This window comes from Salmo salar, chromosome 23 (genome assembly GCF_965601325.2).
Source record: "Salmo salar chromosome 23, fSalSal1, whole genome shotgun sequence".
In the NCBI taxonomy this organism is placed as follows: Eukaryota; Metazoa; Chordata; class Actinopteri; order Salmoniformes; family Salmonidae; genus Salmo; species Salmo salar.
In genome coordinates this window covers 28,579,901-28,597,608 of record NC_138313.1, presented here as the reverse complement: position 1 = coordinate 28,597,608, position 17,708 = coordinate 28,579,901, and the positions used below count along the sequence as shown (strand labels likewise).

Below are 17,708 nucleotides of genomic sequence, written 5' to 3'. Positions count from 1 at the left end.
TCCACTGTCGTTGTAGGAGTATAATGCTGTGATATGTGTGTGGTGCTGTACATACATCCCACTCACCCAAGGCGGAAGCATGCCTTTGCGTGACACAATACCTATGTTTACAGTAAATGAGACTGTTTTGATTTCCTCCTCTGTTCCCAGCAGCATGATGCCTGTCTGTCTTATCTCAGTAATCCCTACGTGTTGCCATCAGCCTCCTGGTGCTTTCATGACTTACAGCTGAACACCTCATCAGCTTCTCTTGTCTTTATAGGTGGCGTCAAGGGATAAGAATAGGAGAAAAAACAAACAAACATGAAAACTGTTGATTATCCTCATCAAGTCACTGATGAGTCAAGTCACTGGTGACTTTATTCACTCAGATGGCCAGGAAAAAATCTATAGCCTTTAACTAGGGCACATCGTTTTCCCTGGTGACTATAACAAAAGTGTCAGCTACTATTCAGCACAACACTGTTTCTCTGGAGGGGCCTCTCCTCCGACCCCTGGACCGTGGGGTGGCCGTGGCTGGTGGGAGAGTGCCGGGGTTTTGCTCCTCACTAGGCCTATCCTCTCTATTCTCTCTATACTTTCAAACACATTATGGGGCCTGCGCTTCCCGACACAAACAGAGGACCGGACAGGGGGAGACAGTGGGAGGGAGGGCTGGGAACGAGACAAACAGGACCTGAGCCAGTCTGTGAAAACAGCCATGATAAGGCCTGCTCCTGTTTGGTCAGCCGTGTGAGTGTTGGAAGAGAAAGACACTTCTCTTGTTAAAGCACTGCCACTTTCCCTACTTTCACATCCAAACAAGTGTAAGTGCATCGGCAGTGCGTGTTACAGTATGTGGCATATGCACGGCATATTGCATTTAGCAAACAACAGCTCAAAATGTATGCTGTAATCGTGTGGCTTTCAAAAGGAATAACTGGGAATATTTCAGTGGGAATGACTTTTCAGGATTTGAGTCACAACAGCAGTGACTCATAATGTGAACAGACCAACAAAGTATATTCTTCATGAACAGGTTTGGTAAAGGAAGATAACAACTACCAGTGAGATGTTGAGCCACTGACCTCTCCTCCTCTCGCTCTCCTGCAGTATCTGGATGCTTGTGAGGAGGTGGATGCGGTGGAGGTGGTTACGGACCCCCAGCTCCAGCAGATCCAGCTCATTCAGGTGCAACAGGTCCTGCAGAGATGGATGGGTGAAGGGTTAGGCAATATGAAGAAGGAAAGAAAGCCTGCAAATTACAAGCCTGCGAAGTATACCAAACTGTACCACAATGCAGAAAACATTTCAACTACAACAGCCTTCTTCAGGGGCTAGACAGGACTGTTTTTAGCCAGGCAGACACCAAGGACACCTTTCCCCTCCCTCCAAACTGAGTGTGTCCTCTCCTCCCCCTAATCTAGTCAGGCCAGCGCCACACACTGCCTGTCATTACTGGGCTGCCACTCTGCTGCCAACGGTGCCCTTTCTTACACTTCAAACCAGGGGCTTGCTTTGGTTTCAAAACCATACATTCTTGGTGGTGTCTTCACAAACACCACTTTGTTTCTCTCAGAGTTCCAGCGTGCATTGTTCCCCAGCAAGACAAAACAGACAAGTTAAATGATAGGTTTGGTTAGAAGATATTTTCTGCTGTTTGGAACATGCCTTTCAGCTTGTGTTAACAATACTGAAATATCCAAACAGAGGAAATTATTCTGCGTTCATGTACTTAATGAGATCAGGGTTAGCTTACAAAAAATTACAAATCATTCATAACGTATATTATTGATGCAAGTGAAGTGACAAGTTCGCTTTAGTCACATGATAATAACATCATTCATAACGACACCAGTTCAAATTCTCAGCTAGGCTGTTTGCTTTGCCTTTATCATCCCTGGTGCAATGGAGCAGTGATCTGGACCAGATTGTTTTAAGGAATCAGAGAGTTAGTTTTCCACCACAGTGCATTAGAGTCTTTGTCCCTGTTATCTGTGCTCTATCCCGGTGGAATCTCAGCCAGGATCTTTGTGATCACCAGGCATTCTTCTGCATTGTCCTGCCTCTGTTATGTCAGGGGGGTTGGAGAGAGAGCGAGAGGGAGCCCAGGCACAGCCAGCTTCCCAGGGCAGCTGGGCTACTGTGTGTCTGTCTGGGTGCCCTATGCTGGTAAGGGTCCATTATCCCCTGATGGCTCTTAGGTGTGCAGTCCTTACCCAAAGAGGCCCCTAGTAGTTCCACACCCTCTTGCCCACTTCCTGACATCAATAGGCAAAAACAGCCCTTGGTCTGTCCTGAAGATTCTCCTATGCATTATCCGACCGTGCCATATGTAGTCACATAACTACTTTTAGAACTGACAAGCATTTCAATACATTCCTCAGGCAGATATTTGAATAGTTGTCTTTGTCTGCGGGTTGCGTTGCGGAATTGTGGTTTGGTCTGGGTCATTGTTTTCTTGTCTGGTTACTTGAGACGACGATGGGCAGAGAGAGGAGCACTGGCAGGTCTGACTGGCAGTTTAACGCTCACCAGCGTTAAAATGTGGTGAGGTGTAGCAGAACGCGTCCCCAGGGCGTGAGGAGCAAGTGCTGATATCTCCCCATTACTCTCATTACAGGGCGGGTTATCAGGCTGCATAGCCAGAAAGGCAGAAACGCAGAGAGGAAGGCAGCCATGCAGTCATGCGTTTCCCCTCATCTCTATCACCTGTCTGAGCAGCAGCAGAGCAGAGAGACGTGACACACAATCTCCTGGCTGATTGATGCTCTCCAATGGTTGAAAGAAAGGCATAAATAAAGCACGTTTGTGTTATAATTGTATCATATTCAACCATTAAAATAGAAGGTCCATTCTAAAAAATGTTTTAGAACTTGTATCCCTCACTCTCTTTTCTCCCTTAATTCCACCACTAATGGAGCAGTAATGGTTAGAGCGTTGGACTAGTAACCGAAAGGTTGCAAGATCGAATCCCCAAGCTGACAAGGTACAAATCTGTTGTTCTGCCCCTGAACAAGGCACTGTTCCTAGGCCGTCATTGAAAATAAGAATTTGTTCTTAACTGACTTGCCTAGTTAAATAAAGGTAAAATAAAAATAAAAAATAAAAAATAAAAGAATGGAAATTCCATTAGCTCTCTCCATTATCTCTGTTTCACATTACTGAGGCATTGTGGGCCTTCATTAGTAGAAGCAAGACATGGTTGGAATAACTAACAACTATTGATTCGAGCATATAACAAAGTCAGCTACACTCATTTATGTTGAGATCTAAAGAGTTCACTCTGAAGTCTCTCTATTCTGTAACGGTGGGATAGAAGGTTTACAGGCTGGTGGTATAAAGATACCCTCACTAATAGCCTCTCTGTTCTTGTCCTGCAGCCTGATTAACATGGGGAACACTGTCTATCCATGACCACAGCATGTGACCCTACCTTGGTTATTTGTGTTGCTTATTATAAAATGCTTTTAGAGGACAACTGGGAAACTTTATGAAGCCAGTTTAAATCCTCATACATAGGATGGTATATGTTATAATGTGGGGACAGGTGGAAGTCTTAGGCCTCTTACTGCTGTTTTGTTAGGCATGGACTTTAATACGGATTCCAAAAAATATTTACTGTATTTAATCCTTCATCATAGGAATTGTTAAAAACATGTTTTGAACAAGCTGAGTATATCTACTGTAAGCTGGTAAGTCATCATATACCGTAGGTTAATCATCTAATAACATATTGCCAAAACAGAAGTGAAACAAAGGGATGGGGTAACGGTAACCACAGGCAACATATCATCCTCAGACTACAAAAACAAGCAGTGTGAGTCATGGTTAAGTACAAGTTGAAGCAATATGGAGGCCTTGGCAAGAAGCTCCTTCACTTGACACGAGTCAGAGTGCTAGGACATCCCATTGATATGGTCCCTTAAGAGACTGTTGACAAGCTCATTCTGATTTGATCTCCTTTTCATATGTTTTACTCATTTAGCAGATACTCTTATCCAGAGTGACTTACAGGAGCAATTAGGGCACATCGACAGATTTTTGACCTAGTCAGCTCGGGGATCAAACCAGAAACCTTTCGCTAACTGGCCCAATGTGCTTAAATGCTAGGCTAACTGCCGCACTTTTCACTGGGATCAAGAATGAGATAGAACTTTCACCCTTTAATGAGATCTGATCCAAGCCTATGTCCGTTAACCCTTCACCATAGAGTCACATCACCGCAGAGGAAATATCTTACAGTTGTAGCAGGACAGGATCAGCAGTGGTGTAAAGTAATTAAGTAAAAATACTTTAATGTACTACTTTAGTAGTTTTTGGGGGTATCTGTACTTTACTATTTATATTTTGGACAACTTTTACTTTTACTTCACTACATACCTAAAGAAAGTGATGTACTTTTTATGCCATACATTTTCCGTGACACCCAAAAGTACTTGTTACATTTGGATTGCTTAGCAGGACAGCAAAATTGTCCAATTCTCACGCACTTATCAAGAGAAACTCCCTGGTCATCCCTACTGCCTCTGATTTGGCGGACTCACTAAACACACATGGTTTGTTTGTAAATGATGTCTGACTGTTGGAGTGTGCCCCTGGCTGTCTGTAAATATGGAGAAAAAAACCAAGATGGTGCCGTCTGGCTTGCTTAATGTAAGGAATTTGAAATGATTTATACTTTTACTTTGAGTTTTGATAATTAAGTATATTTTAGAAACTGCAATTACTTTTGATACTTAAGTATATTTAGAACCAAAGACTTTTAGACTTTTACTCAAGTAGTATTTTACTGGGTGACTTTTACTTTTACTTGAGTCATTTTCTATTATGGTACCTTTACTTTTACTGAGAAATTGGGTACTTTTTCCACCACTGAGGATCAATCTTGGGGAGAGAGGGTTAGCTCTGGGTTAAGTCTGGTCACTATAAAACCCTTTCGCCTCTGTGACAGTCAGCAGACAGCTGGGTCCAAAAACGAACAGTTAAGTGGGTGTCATAAATCCCCAGTAATAAGGGTCTCTGAGATGACTGCAGTGCTGCTGTCTCCTGGGGATGTGGGAGGGGAAGCCCTGGAGAGGTGCTGGGTGCATTGGGCGGAGGGGGAGACAGAGGAAGGGAGAGTGAGAGGGAGGTGGAAAGAGACACAGGGAATGAGATAGGAGGTAGGGATAAGATACACGGGGGAAGGAGACAAGAGGAAAGAGAAAGGGGGTGGAGACCAGGGGAAGTGGTCAGGGAGAGTGAGAGGAAGACAAGGGAAGGAAGACAGAGGTTGAGAGAGATAGGGGTGGGAGAAGACAGGGGGGAGCCCGTGGGAGGGAGACAGTGGGTGGGTGGGCGGGCGGTTAGGAGAGGCAGAGGGAGAGGGAATGTCCACAGCAGCCTGGTTTGGAGGTCAGAGGGGGGACAGCTACTGTTTACAGGCTCCAAACAGGTCCATCACCACGACAGCCCAGGGCTCACACACCATCAAACACTCCTGCCTCGCAAACACACATTCCTCACATGTTCACCTGGGCCTGGGCAGCCACAGCTTTAAATGTATACCAAGAATTGTATTTTAGGCCTGCAGTTTAGGGATCCAGGGTAAGAGGTAGTTTTTTTCTCAGAGAAGTGATGGATTTCCCAGACCAGTGATATTGCTATCTGTTTTTGTATTCCCTGGATTGACTTGTGGAAAAATTTGAGGATTGCAGATTGCATTCTCTGAGGAGATTGAATCTATATATCAAGAACGATCTACAGTATGGCATTGGAAAAAAGTTAATGAATCACATTTCTATTAAGTGGACTTCTGTTGTGTCACAGCTTTCTTCGTCTTCTGACGATAATGCGAAATCGTCATCAGAAAAGGTAGACCAATACGCAGCAGGTGTGCAGTTGTTCATTTTGAACATTTAATTAAATCAACACGAATACAAAAACAACAAACAAGAAAACGAACGATAAACTGACAGTCTGCAAAGCATAGGCTCAACACAGAACAATCACCCAAAAACCCGGAAATACTAAATCAAACACCCTTTACACAAACACACCACCCCGAACCACATAAAACAAATACCCTCTGCCACGTCCTGACCAAACTACAAAAACAATTAACCTTATACTGGCCAGGACGTGACATGTTGACTTCAGTTTTATTTTAATCTATGGATTTCACATGACTGGGAATACAGATATGCATCTGTTGGTCACGTATACCTTAAAAAAAAGGTAAGGCGTGGATCAGAAAACCAGTCAGTATCTGGTGAGACCACAATTTGCCTCATGCAGCACAACATCTCCTTCGCATAGAGTTGATCAGGCTGTTGATTGTGGCCTGTGGAATGTCCCACTCCACTTCAATGGCAGTACGAAGTTGCAGGATATATGTATATGGAACAGCTACTCTTCCTGGGGTCCAAACACATTAAAGCACTTACATTACAAATAAAACAAAAGATAAAACACTACATATAACATTATTACACCACTGCATACCAACAATACACAATGTACAATACAAATGTATAATACCACCATACAACAATATTACAATGTATGTGTATGCGTGTGTCTGTACCTTGTGTGTCTCTTCACAGTCCCCGCAGTTCCATAAGGTATATTTTTACCTGTTTTTTAAAATCTGATTCTACTGCTTGCATCAGTTACCTGATGTGGAATTTGAGCTCTATACATTACCGTGCGCCTCCCATAATCTGTTCTGGGCATTTTGAAGAGACTTCTGGTGGCATGTCTTGTATGCATGAGTGTCCGAGCTGTGTGCTAGTAGTTTAAACAGACAGCTTGGTACATTCAGCTTGTCAACACTTCTTACAAAAACAAGTAGTGATGAAGTGAAACTCTCTTCCACTTTGAGCCATGAGAGATTGACATGCATATCTTAATGTTAGCTCTCCGTGTACTTTTAAGGGCCAGCCATGCTGCCCTGTTCTAAGCCAATTGTAATTTGGTCAGATATACTTGGATGTGTAGTATCAGCGTTTGTTGCTGGCATCAAATCAAATCAAAGTTTATTTGTCACGTGCGCCGAATACAACAGGTGTAGACCTTACAGTGACATTCTTACTTACAGGCTCTAACCAATAGTGATAAAAAAAGGTATTAGGTGAACAATAGGTAAGTAAAGAAATAAAACAACAGTAAAAAGACAGGCTATATACAGTAGTGAGGCTATAAAAGTAGCGAGGCTACATACAGACACCGGTTAGTCAGGCTGATTGAGGTAGTATGTACATGTAGGTATGGTTAAAGTGACTATGCATATATGATGAACAGAGAGTAGCAGTAGCATAAAGAGGGGTTGGCGGGTGGTGGGTGGCAGGGCACAATGCAGATAGCCCGGCATGTCATGCTTAAATTGCTAATCTTGCCAATGAAAATGTCATTAAATTAGTTGGCAATATCAGTGGGTTTTGTGATGAATGAGCCATCTGATTCAATGAATGATGGAGCCGAGTATGCCTTTTTCCCAAAATTGAAGGTGCTCCAAAGATTTTTTACTATCATTATTTATATAATTTATTTTTGTTTCATAGTGTAGTTTATTTTTATTTAGTTTAGTCACATGATTTCTCAATTTGCAGTACGTTTGCCAATCTGTCGGGCTGCCAGGATTATTTGCCATTCCTTTTGCCTCATCCCTCTTATCCATACAATTTTTCAATTCCTCATCAATCCAAGGGGATTTAACAGTTTTTACAGTAATTTTCAAATTACATTTCATTGGTCACGTACACATATTTAGCAGATGTTATTGCGGGTGTAGCGAAATGCTTGTGTTCCTAACTCCAACAGTGCAGTAGTATCTAATAGTGCAGTAGTATCTAAAAACGATTCACAACAATACACACAAATGTAAAAGTAATGGGTGCATACTTATTAGTAACTGGAATAAGACATTTCATAACTGTGTCCAGTGCAGTGTCTGGTTGCTCCTCATTACACACCACAGACGAGCAAATATTCTTTACATCATCAATATAAAAATCACTACAAAACTTTATGTATGACCTCTTATACACTATATTATGCCCAGCCTTTGGAACTTTGGTTTTCCTAGATATAACTACGATTGTGATCACTACATCCTATGGATTTGGATAGTGCTTTAAAACACATTTCTGCCACATTAGTAAAGATGTGATCAATATTTAAATCTTCCAGAAAATATACTTCTCTTGTTTATCACATACATTATCAAGCATTTCACACATATTATCCAGATACTGACTGTTAGCACTTGGTGGTCTATAACAGCTTCCACAAGAATGGGCTTAAGGTGAGGCAGGTGAACCTGTAGCCATATTACTTCAACAGTATTTAACATGAGATCCTCTCTAAGCTTTACAGGATTGTGGTTCTGAATATAGACCGCAACACCGTTGGCATTTCTGTCTTTTTGGTAGATGTTATAACCATGTATTGCTACCATTGTATTATCAAAGGTATTATTTAAGTGAGTTTCAGATATAGTCCGCTACAAGCATCTGCTACAAGCAAGTTATTGACTTTATGAACCTTGTTTCTTAGGCTACATATGTTAATATGGGCTGTTTTAAGCACTTTTCTGGGTTGCTTGATTGCTTTTAATGCTTTACTGGGAAGCTTATCAGAAGTAGACTTGCTAATGTTATTTATATTGGAGCTGCACACAGTGGACTTCCTACTAGGGCACACATCCTCAGTGCTAACAGTGTAGCTCTCGTTCATAGGCACATGACTACTGCATACAATAGCTGTAGGATCAACAGAGGTATTCAAAGCAGTTAGGGGGACATTAATTAAGTTACTTACATTGGATCTGCAAAAGCCACTGGGAAATGTACATTAGATGCAGCATTATGATGACTCATTGTCACAATGGTAGGTATTAACTGAGCTGGTCTTGGCTCATTGATAAGTCATTGTCTCAATGCAGCCTTGAAATGCGAGGAGCCAAGATGATTTGGATGGACTATAGAGTATCTTTCGTTTCCATAAGATGTCAAAGTTATTTATAAAAGTGATTCCAACAGAGCTACAGTAATCTTTTAGCCAGATGTGTAATTCCAATAGCCTACTGAATCTTTCACACCAGCAGCCCAAAAATGATACCGGGCCTGAAATGTTTAGCCGCTTTTTGGAATCTTTCAATGCTAGAATCAGTTCTTTACAATCAATGTTCAGAAGTCCATTTCCGAGTTAGCCCTCCTGATGTCGTTTGACCCCAAATCAACTATGACAGCGTCAGCTCCCGGCATCTGTCGTAGAACAGTCGTAAGCAACCTTGTAATGTCCTGTACTTGTGCTCCTGGGTAGCACAGGGTTTTTGCACTGGGAACCGATATGTTTCTCACCATAGAGCTGCCGATGATGACAGCTGGTGAAACAGCCGGGGAGGCCCGGCCGTTCTTTCACCTCAAGTGGTTTAGAAGACCCCTCAAGGACCGAAGGCCGTTGGGGCCCAATGGAACCGAGCCGGCTGTAGTATCCATCATGGATGGGCCGATCTCTCAGGCAGCCTCAAGGTTTGATGAGGGTGGGAGCCACCGGAGAGGGAGACAGAACAGAGGAGGAAGGTGCAGGAACATCCTCCAAGTCATCCAGGAGCATCCTACTAGCTCCGTTCTCCAGGGAAGGGGGAGACACCTTCAGGGAGGGATCCCTGCAGAGTGGCGGCCAGTCGGCTGTGGAGAGCCTACCTGGCGGCCACACTTCCACCAGATCAGAGCGGTGTCCGGCTACTGGGGTAGAAGAAAAATAAAAAGTAGGCGGGCGTGGATTTCCCAGTAGCATGTGTAGGTTCACTACTTGTTTGCTAAGTAGTCCACTGCAAGCTAACAGTTGCTACATTGAAAGTCCAGGCGGTCCACATTTTCCCGAAATAAAGCAAAGTAAACACAGCTCCTGCAGCGTTGAAAACGTTCAATAGCGACCTCCATTTGAGACTGCCAAGCCAGCTAGGCTACAGGCTAGCTAGACTAGCTGGGCTTCCGTGTCTCTCTACTTGACTAGCTATTGGAGGGAATTGGAACACACTGTCGTATAAGTCAATCCAGAGCATCACAAACATGGTCAATGGGTGACATGTCTGGTGAGTATGCAGGTCATTTTCAGCTTGCAGGAATTGTGTACAGATCCTTGCGACATGGGGCTGTGCATTATCATGCTGAGACATTAGGTGATGGCGACGGATGAATGGCACGACAATGGGCCTCAGGATCTCGTCACTGTATCTCTGTGCATTCAAATTGCCATCAATATAATGCAATTGTTTTCATAGTCCGTAGCTTATGCCTGTCCATACCATAACCCCACCACCACGGGGCACTCTGTTCACAACGTTGACATCAACAAACCGCTCGCACACACAACATCATACATGTGAGGCCAGTTGGACGTACTGCCAAACTCTCTAAAACGACGTTGGAGGCGGCTTATGGTAAACAACTTTGGCAACAAATCTGGTGGACATTTCTGCAGTCAGCATGCCAAATACACGCTCCATCAAAACCTGACACAGCAGTGGCATTGTGTTGTGTGACAAAAATGCACATTTTAGAGTGGACTTTTATTGTCCCCAGCACAAGGTGCACCTGTGTTAATCAGCTTTTTGATATACCAAACCTGTCAGGTGGATTGATTGTGATGGAAAAGGAGAAATGCTCACTAACAGGGATGTAAACAAAATGTGTGCACAACACAATATTTTGGGCATATTGAAAATGTCTGAGAACTTTTGTTTCAGCTCATGAAACACTTTGCATGTTGCGTTTATATTTTTGTTCAGTATACTTTAACTGCTTTTGGTAAGCTATGTAGGTTATATGAGACCCACTGCTGTGCTTTAGCAGTCTTTTCCACTGACCTGCTTAGGCAGCGGAGTCTTCGTATGTGTCCTTTACTGTGCATGCTTTTATGTGTGTGTCTGTGTTTGTGTGTATGTGCGTACTTGAGTGTGCAGTGTCTACATAGTGAATTAGGCTGAAATCTGCTTTTACCTCCACCCCATCATAGTCCTCGTCAAACAGAGTGCAGTACTGCGGCAGACCGAGCTGACTGAGCCACTTGGAGATGGCTAGGTGCTTCATGCTGCCAGCCTACCGCCAGGCCAGCCTCTCCCTCCCCTGGGGCCTGGGGCCTCTGTCACCTGAGGAGAGGACCAGGAACAGCATCACCATTATTACCCACTCAGGATGGCTGCTACATCTGTTTGTAGTGAAGAACAAAGAGGCAAACCAGTCATCAAAACCACATTAAAGGAACCAACAGCAGATGATGTCATCCGCTTTCATTTTTACTCTGCATAATTGGGAATATACAGTGCAGCACTATTAGGCCGACTCACAGCCTGAATACCCTGCCATGAACAAATCATTTAGCTGTCAGTTCACACACTTTGCTCATATGAGAAAAAAGCTTTCTTCAATGTTCAGAATGTTCAGAATGGTTAGAAATGTGTGAAAACACACAAATAAGGGTTTAATAAGATACTTATCAAACATTATCTAAAACATTGTCATCAGTTTCCCAAAAAAATCCAGGACAGGGAGTACGTGTTAAACAATATAACTTTAATAACTTGGCAAAGAACTTCTTCAATCACGAGAGATGGCCATTGGAGAGAGGCCATTATAGTTATTACTTGGGCTTGCCAGCCAGGTAAAGGCCAGTCTGGTCACCTCTCAGGCAGAGAAGTGCTTTGTCAAGTGTTCTCTATGCCAGCTGAACTGTCCTCTTCCCACCGCTCAGCTCAGCCAGACACACTCCATCCCAACCAGGCTCACTCTGACTGACCAGCTGCATCACAGCAACACTAAAGGAGAGATGGCGTGTATATCAAGTTGGACAACAAACAACTTTAGCTTAAAGCACTGCCAGTCTTTACTGTATGTTAATCATATTGTAGCTGTATCATTGCTTGACGAGAATTATTGCTGTTACAGGAGGCATCATATTGAAATATTCCTTTGCTCTCTCCACTCCATCCAATGGAAACTTGTGCCAAACTCCTGCAGAGTGCAGCCCTCTCCAGATTATAATAGGGCCTCTCTCTACATACTCAAACAATGCTCTATAAAGTGGAGATGGAGGCTCATAGCATGGGTCATAAACCCTGAAGGGGACAATGAGGTGGTAAAGTTGTAGTTAGTTAATCCAACCTGCAGTGTATTCCCCCAGCTGAGCCTACTGACTGGGATGATGCTCCTGGGGTGAAGCAATCAGCAGAGTAAAACAGGGACAGATTCATCCCCCATTCATCTCAATCATGTATGTCAATGTCAGACAGAACACACAGTGAGACGCATTGCCTCTTCACACCCCTGGGATGGAATAGCTGAGTAGGCTCTTCCCTGGAATTGTTGACTCTGGAGAAGCATCCAATGGTGTCACACACTCTCTCATTACCATCATTATGGCCATGTTGTTTTACACAAACACACAGAAAATGGAGTTGGCTTGTAATACACAACCATGTCTGTTGGTATAATGAACCATGCCAAGCCATTAGGAAAAGCCTGTTCAACATGTCATTTGTTTAACAATTCCATAAACTACTGTTAGCAGTTGCATTATGCATGGGAAACAGAATTTTTGAATCAGTGGCTAAACAGAGGACTAAAATAAAAACAAAGCTTGGTCAAGAATAAATAAATTGATGGCCAGTAATATAATTAGTAATGATGTTGCTTATTCATCTACTATGGCAAAGTTACACCCTACCACTGACATCCATCGACACTCAACCACAACTAATGAGGAACCACCATATGATTGACTCAGGTGTTAGCGCTGTTGGCCTAGACATGACATCCACATCAGAATGATCCAATTCCATTAAGAGCTACTGAGTAGTTGGTGCAGTAGGTTTCATCAGGTCCTCTCTGCCTCCTCAATCACGCTAAGTGATGTTTACATTTACATGTACATTTTAGTAATTTAGCAGACACTACTGTAAATCCAAAGCGATTTACAGTAGTGAGTGCATACATTTTCAATATTTTCGATGTTGAGAACGTACATATGTGATGTCATGTGTCCTGAGGGTCCCCACCTGACTGGCTTGCCGAGGATTCACTTTCTCAGCTCATACAGGAGTAATAAAAGCCTAGTTCACAAATGTTGTGATTTTTTGTTTTTGTTTCTATATACAGTACCAGTCAAAAGTTTGGACACACCTACTCATTCAAGGGTTTTTCTTTATTTTTACTATGTTCTATATTGTAGAATAATAGTGAAGACATCAAAACTATGAAATAACACACAGTAACCAATTTTCTTTTAAACAAATCAAGGACTATGATGGTGTGGAGGTAAAAGCAGGAAGCCACCCTTTGCCTTGATGACAGCTTTGCACACTCTTGGCATTCTCTCAACCAGCTTCACCTGTAAGGCTTTTCCAACAGACTTGAAGGAGTTCCCACATATGCTTAGCACTTGTTGGCTGCCTTTCCTTCACTCTGCGGTCCAACTCATCCCAAACCATCTCAATTGGGTTGAGGTCGGGTGATTGTGGAGGACAGGTCATCTGATGCAGCACTCAATCACTCCCCTTCTTGGTCAAATAGCCCTGACACAGCCCGGGGGTGTGTTGGGTCATTGTCCTGTTGAAAAACAAATGATAGTGCCACTAAGATGGGACCAGATAGGATGGCGTATAGCTGCAGAATGCTGTGGTAGACATGCTGGATAAGTGTGCCTTGAATTCAAAGCACCCCCACACCATCACACCTTCTCCTTCATGCTTCACGGTGGGAACCACAGATGCAGAGATCATCCGTTCATCTACTCTGCGTCTCACAAAGACACGGCGGTTGGAACCAAAAATCTCAAATTTGGACTCATTAGACCAAAGGACAGATTTTAACCGGTTTAATGTCCATTGCTCGTGTTTCTTGGCCCAAGCAAGTATCTTCTTCTTATTGGTGTCCTTTAGTAGTGTTTTCTTTGGAGCAATTCGACCATGATGGCCTGATTCACGCAGTCTCCTCTGAACAGTTGATGTTGAGATGTGTCCGTTACTTGAACTCTGTGAAGCATTTATTTGGGTTGCAATTTCTGAGGCTGGTAAGTCTAATGAACTTATCCTCTGCAGCAGAGGTGACTCTGGATCTTCCTTTCCTGTGGCGGTCCTCGTGAGAGCCAGTTTCATCATAGCACTTGATGGTTTTTGAGACTCCACTTGAAGAATCTTTCAAAGTTCTTGAAATGTTCTGTATTGACTGACCTTCATGTCTTGAAGTAATGATGGACTGTCATTTCTCTTTCCTTATTTGAGCTGTTCTTGCCATAATATGGACTTGGTATTTTACCACCCCTACCTTGTATACCACCCCTAACTGATTGGCTCAAATACATTAAGAAGAAAATAAATTCCACAAATTTACTTTTAACAAGACACACTTGTTAATTGAAATGCATTCCAGGTGACTACTTCAGTAAGCTGGTTGAGAGAATGCCAAGAGTGTGCAAAGCTATCATCAAGGCAAAGGGTGGCTACTATGAAGAATCTCAAATTGATTTATTTAACACTTTTTTGGTTACTACATGATTCCATATGTGTTATTTCATAGTTTTGATTTCTTCACTATTATTCTACAATGTAGAAATGTGTCAAAATAAAAGAAAAAATATTGAATGAGTAGGTGTGTCCAAACTTTTGACTGGTAATGTATTTTCCGTCATGAAGTCTCACAATTATATCGTCATCAGAGAGGCTTTCAAAGCAACAGCTCGACCCCTCACAACAGACATTTGATCTGTTTCAAATCCACTGACTCGGAATAACACCAAAAGAAAGATGCCCAGGGTCCCTGCTCATCTGCGTGAATGTGCCTTAGGCATGCAGCAAGGAGGCATGAAGACTGCAGATGTGGCCAGAGCAATAAATTGCAATGTCCGTACTGTGAGACGTCTAAGACAGTGCTATAGGGAGACAGGACGGACAGCTGATCGTCCTCGCAGTGGCAGACCACGTGTAACAACACCTGCACAGGATCGGTACATCCGAACATCACACCTGCAGGACAGATACAGGATGGCAACAACAACTGCCCAAGTTACACCAGGAGCGCACAATACCTCCATCAGTGCTCAGACTGTCCGTAATTGGCTGAGAGAGGCTGGACTGAGGGCTTGTAGGTCTGTTGTAAGGCAGGTCCTCACAAGACATCACCTGCAACAACGTCGCCTATGGGCACAAACCCACCGTCGCTGGACCAGACAGGACTGACAAAAAGTGCTCTTCACTGACGAGTTGTGGTTTTGTCTCAACTGGGGTGATGGTTGGATTTGCGTTTATCGTCGAAGGAATGAGCGTAACACCGAGGCCTGAACTCTGGAGCGGGATCGATTTGGAGGTGGAGGGTCTGTCATGGTCTGGGGCGGTGTGTCACAGCATCATCGGACTGAGCTTGTTGTCATTGCAGGCAATCTCAACGCTGTGCATTACTGGGAAGACATCCTCCTCCCTCATGTGGTACCCTTCCTGCAGGCTCATCCTGACATGACGCTCCAGCATGACAATGCCACCAGCCATACTGCTTGTTCTGTGTGTGATTTCCTGAAAGACAGGAATGTCAGTGTTCTGCCACGGCCAGCGAAGAGCCCGGATCTCAATCCCATTGAGCACATCTGGAACCTGTTGGATCAGAGGGTGAGGGCTAGGGCTATTCCCCCCAGAAGTGTCTGGAAACTTGCAGGTGCCTTGGTGGAAGAGTGGGGTAACATCTCACAGCAAAAACGGGCAAATCTGGTGCAGTCCCTGAGGGGGAGACGCACTGCAGTACTTAATGCAGCTGGTGGCCACACCAAATACTGACTGTTAGTTTTGATTTTGACCCCCCCTTTGTTCAGGGACACATTATTCCATTTATGTTAGTCACATGTCTGTGGAACTTGTTAAGTTTATGTCTCAGTTGTTGAATCTTGTTATGTTCATACAAATATTTACACATGTTAAGTTTGCTGAAAATAAACGCAGTTGACAGTGAGAGGATGTTTCTTTTTTTGCTGAGTTTATGTTGTGTCACTACTGTATTACACTAGGGGCTCTATTTTAAAAAACCTAACACAATTCGGCTGGTGGCTCAGAATATTCTCCTCCTAGACCATTGTGGATTGATACTACAGTTTAAATAGCATAGGCTTCAATAACGTGATAGCAACAGTAAAATATGTTTGGAGTGTTGACAGTCAACATTGTTGTAATTGGCTTCAACGAGTAGGCCTATAGGCCTTTAGGCACTGCACTTCTCCTCAAATAAAAAATACTAGGCTCCTTTAAATTGTATTGTATGTATGTGGTACGTTCTCAATAAGCAAGATACAGTGGGGCAAAAAAGTATTTAGTCAACCACCAATTGTGCAAGTTCTCCCACTTAAAAAGATGAGAGAGGCCTGTAATTTTCATCATAGGTACACGTCAACTATGACAGACAAAATGAGAAGAAAATAAATCCAGAAAATCACATTGTAGGATTTTTAATGAATTTATTTGCAAATTATGGTGGAAAATAAGTATTTGGTCACCTACAATCAAGCAAGATTTCTGGCTCTCACAGACCTGTAACTTCTTCTTTAAGAGGCTCCTCTGTCCTCCACTCGTTACCTGTATTAATGGCACCTGTTTGAACTTGTTATCAGTATAAAATACACCTGTCCACAACCTCAAACAGTCCCACTCCAAACTCCAAGACAACTCCACTGTGGGAGCAATTATTAGGAAATGGAAGACATACAAGACCACTGATAATCTCCCTCGATCTGGGGCTCCACGCAAGATCTCACCCCGTGGGGTCAAAATGATCACAAGAACGGTGAGCAAAAATCCCAGAAGCACACAGTGGGACCTAGTGAATGACCTGCAGAGAGCTGGGACCAAAGTAACAAAGCCTACCATCAGTAACACACTACGCCGCCAGGGACTCAAATCCTGCAGTGCCAGACGTGTCCCCCTGCTTAAGCCAGTACATGTCCAGGCCCATCTGAAGTTTGCTAGAGAGCATTTGGATGATCCAGAAGAGGATTGGGAGAATGTCATATGGTCAGATGAAACCAAAATATAACTTTTTGGTAAAAACTCAACTCGTCGTGTTTGGAGGACAAAGAATGCTGAGTTGCATCCAAAGAACACCATACATACTGTGAAGCATGGGGGTGGAAACATCATGCTTTGGGGCTGTTTTTTTGCAAAGGGACCAGGACAACTGATCCGTGTAAAGGAAAGAATGAATGGGGCCATGTATCGTGAGATTTTGAGTGAAAACCTCCTTCCATCAGCAAGGGCATTGAAGATGAAACGTGGCTGGGTCTTTCAGCATGACAATGATCCCAAACACACCGCCCGGGCAACGAAGGAGTGGCTTCGTAAGAAGCATTTCAAGGTCCTGGAGTGGCCTAGCCAGTCTCCAGATCTCAACCCCATAGAAAATCTTTGGAGGGAGTTGAAAGTCCGTGTTGCCCAGCGACAGCCCCAAAACATCACTGCTCTAGAGGAGATCTGCATGGAGGAATGGGCCAAAATACCAGCAACAGTGTGTGAAAACCTTGTGAAGACTTAGAGAAAACGTTTGACCTGTGTCATTGCCAACAAAGGGTATATAACAAAGTATTGAGATAAACTTTTGTTATTGACCAAATACTTATTTTCCACCATAATTTGCAAATAAATTCATTAAAAATCCTACAATGTGATTTTCTGGATTTTTTTTCTTCTCATTTTGTCTGTCATAGTTGAAGTG

At 43.2% G+C, this 17,708-nt stretch overlaps 1 protein-coding gene across 2 annotated transcripts in view; it reads right to left on the bottom strand.

Annotated features, from left to right (window-relative positions):
- The window catches only part of bcar3 (BCAR3 adaptor protein, NSP family member), a 101,250-nt gene that overhangs the window by 72,531 nt on the left and 11,011 nt on the right, over nt 1-17,708 (bottom strand). The window contains exons 2-3 of one of the 2 annotated variants that reach the window (XM_045706216.2): nt 10,968-11,116; nt 1,068-1,182 (exon numbers count right to left, since the gene is read on the bottom strand). In XM_045706216.2, the coding sequence (XP_045562172.1) occupies nt 1,068-1,182; nt 10,968-11,057 (205 nt within the window). In that variant the 5' untranslated portion in view covers nt 11,058-11,116. Of the gene's footprint in view, nt 1-1,067; nt 1,183-10,967; nt 11,122-17,708 lie in introns of those variants that run through there. The other variant, XM_082968028.1, reaches the window with a different exon arrangement.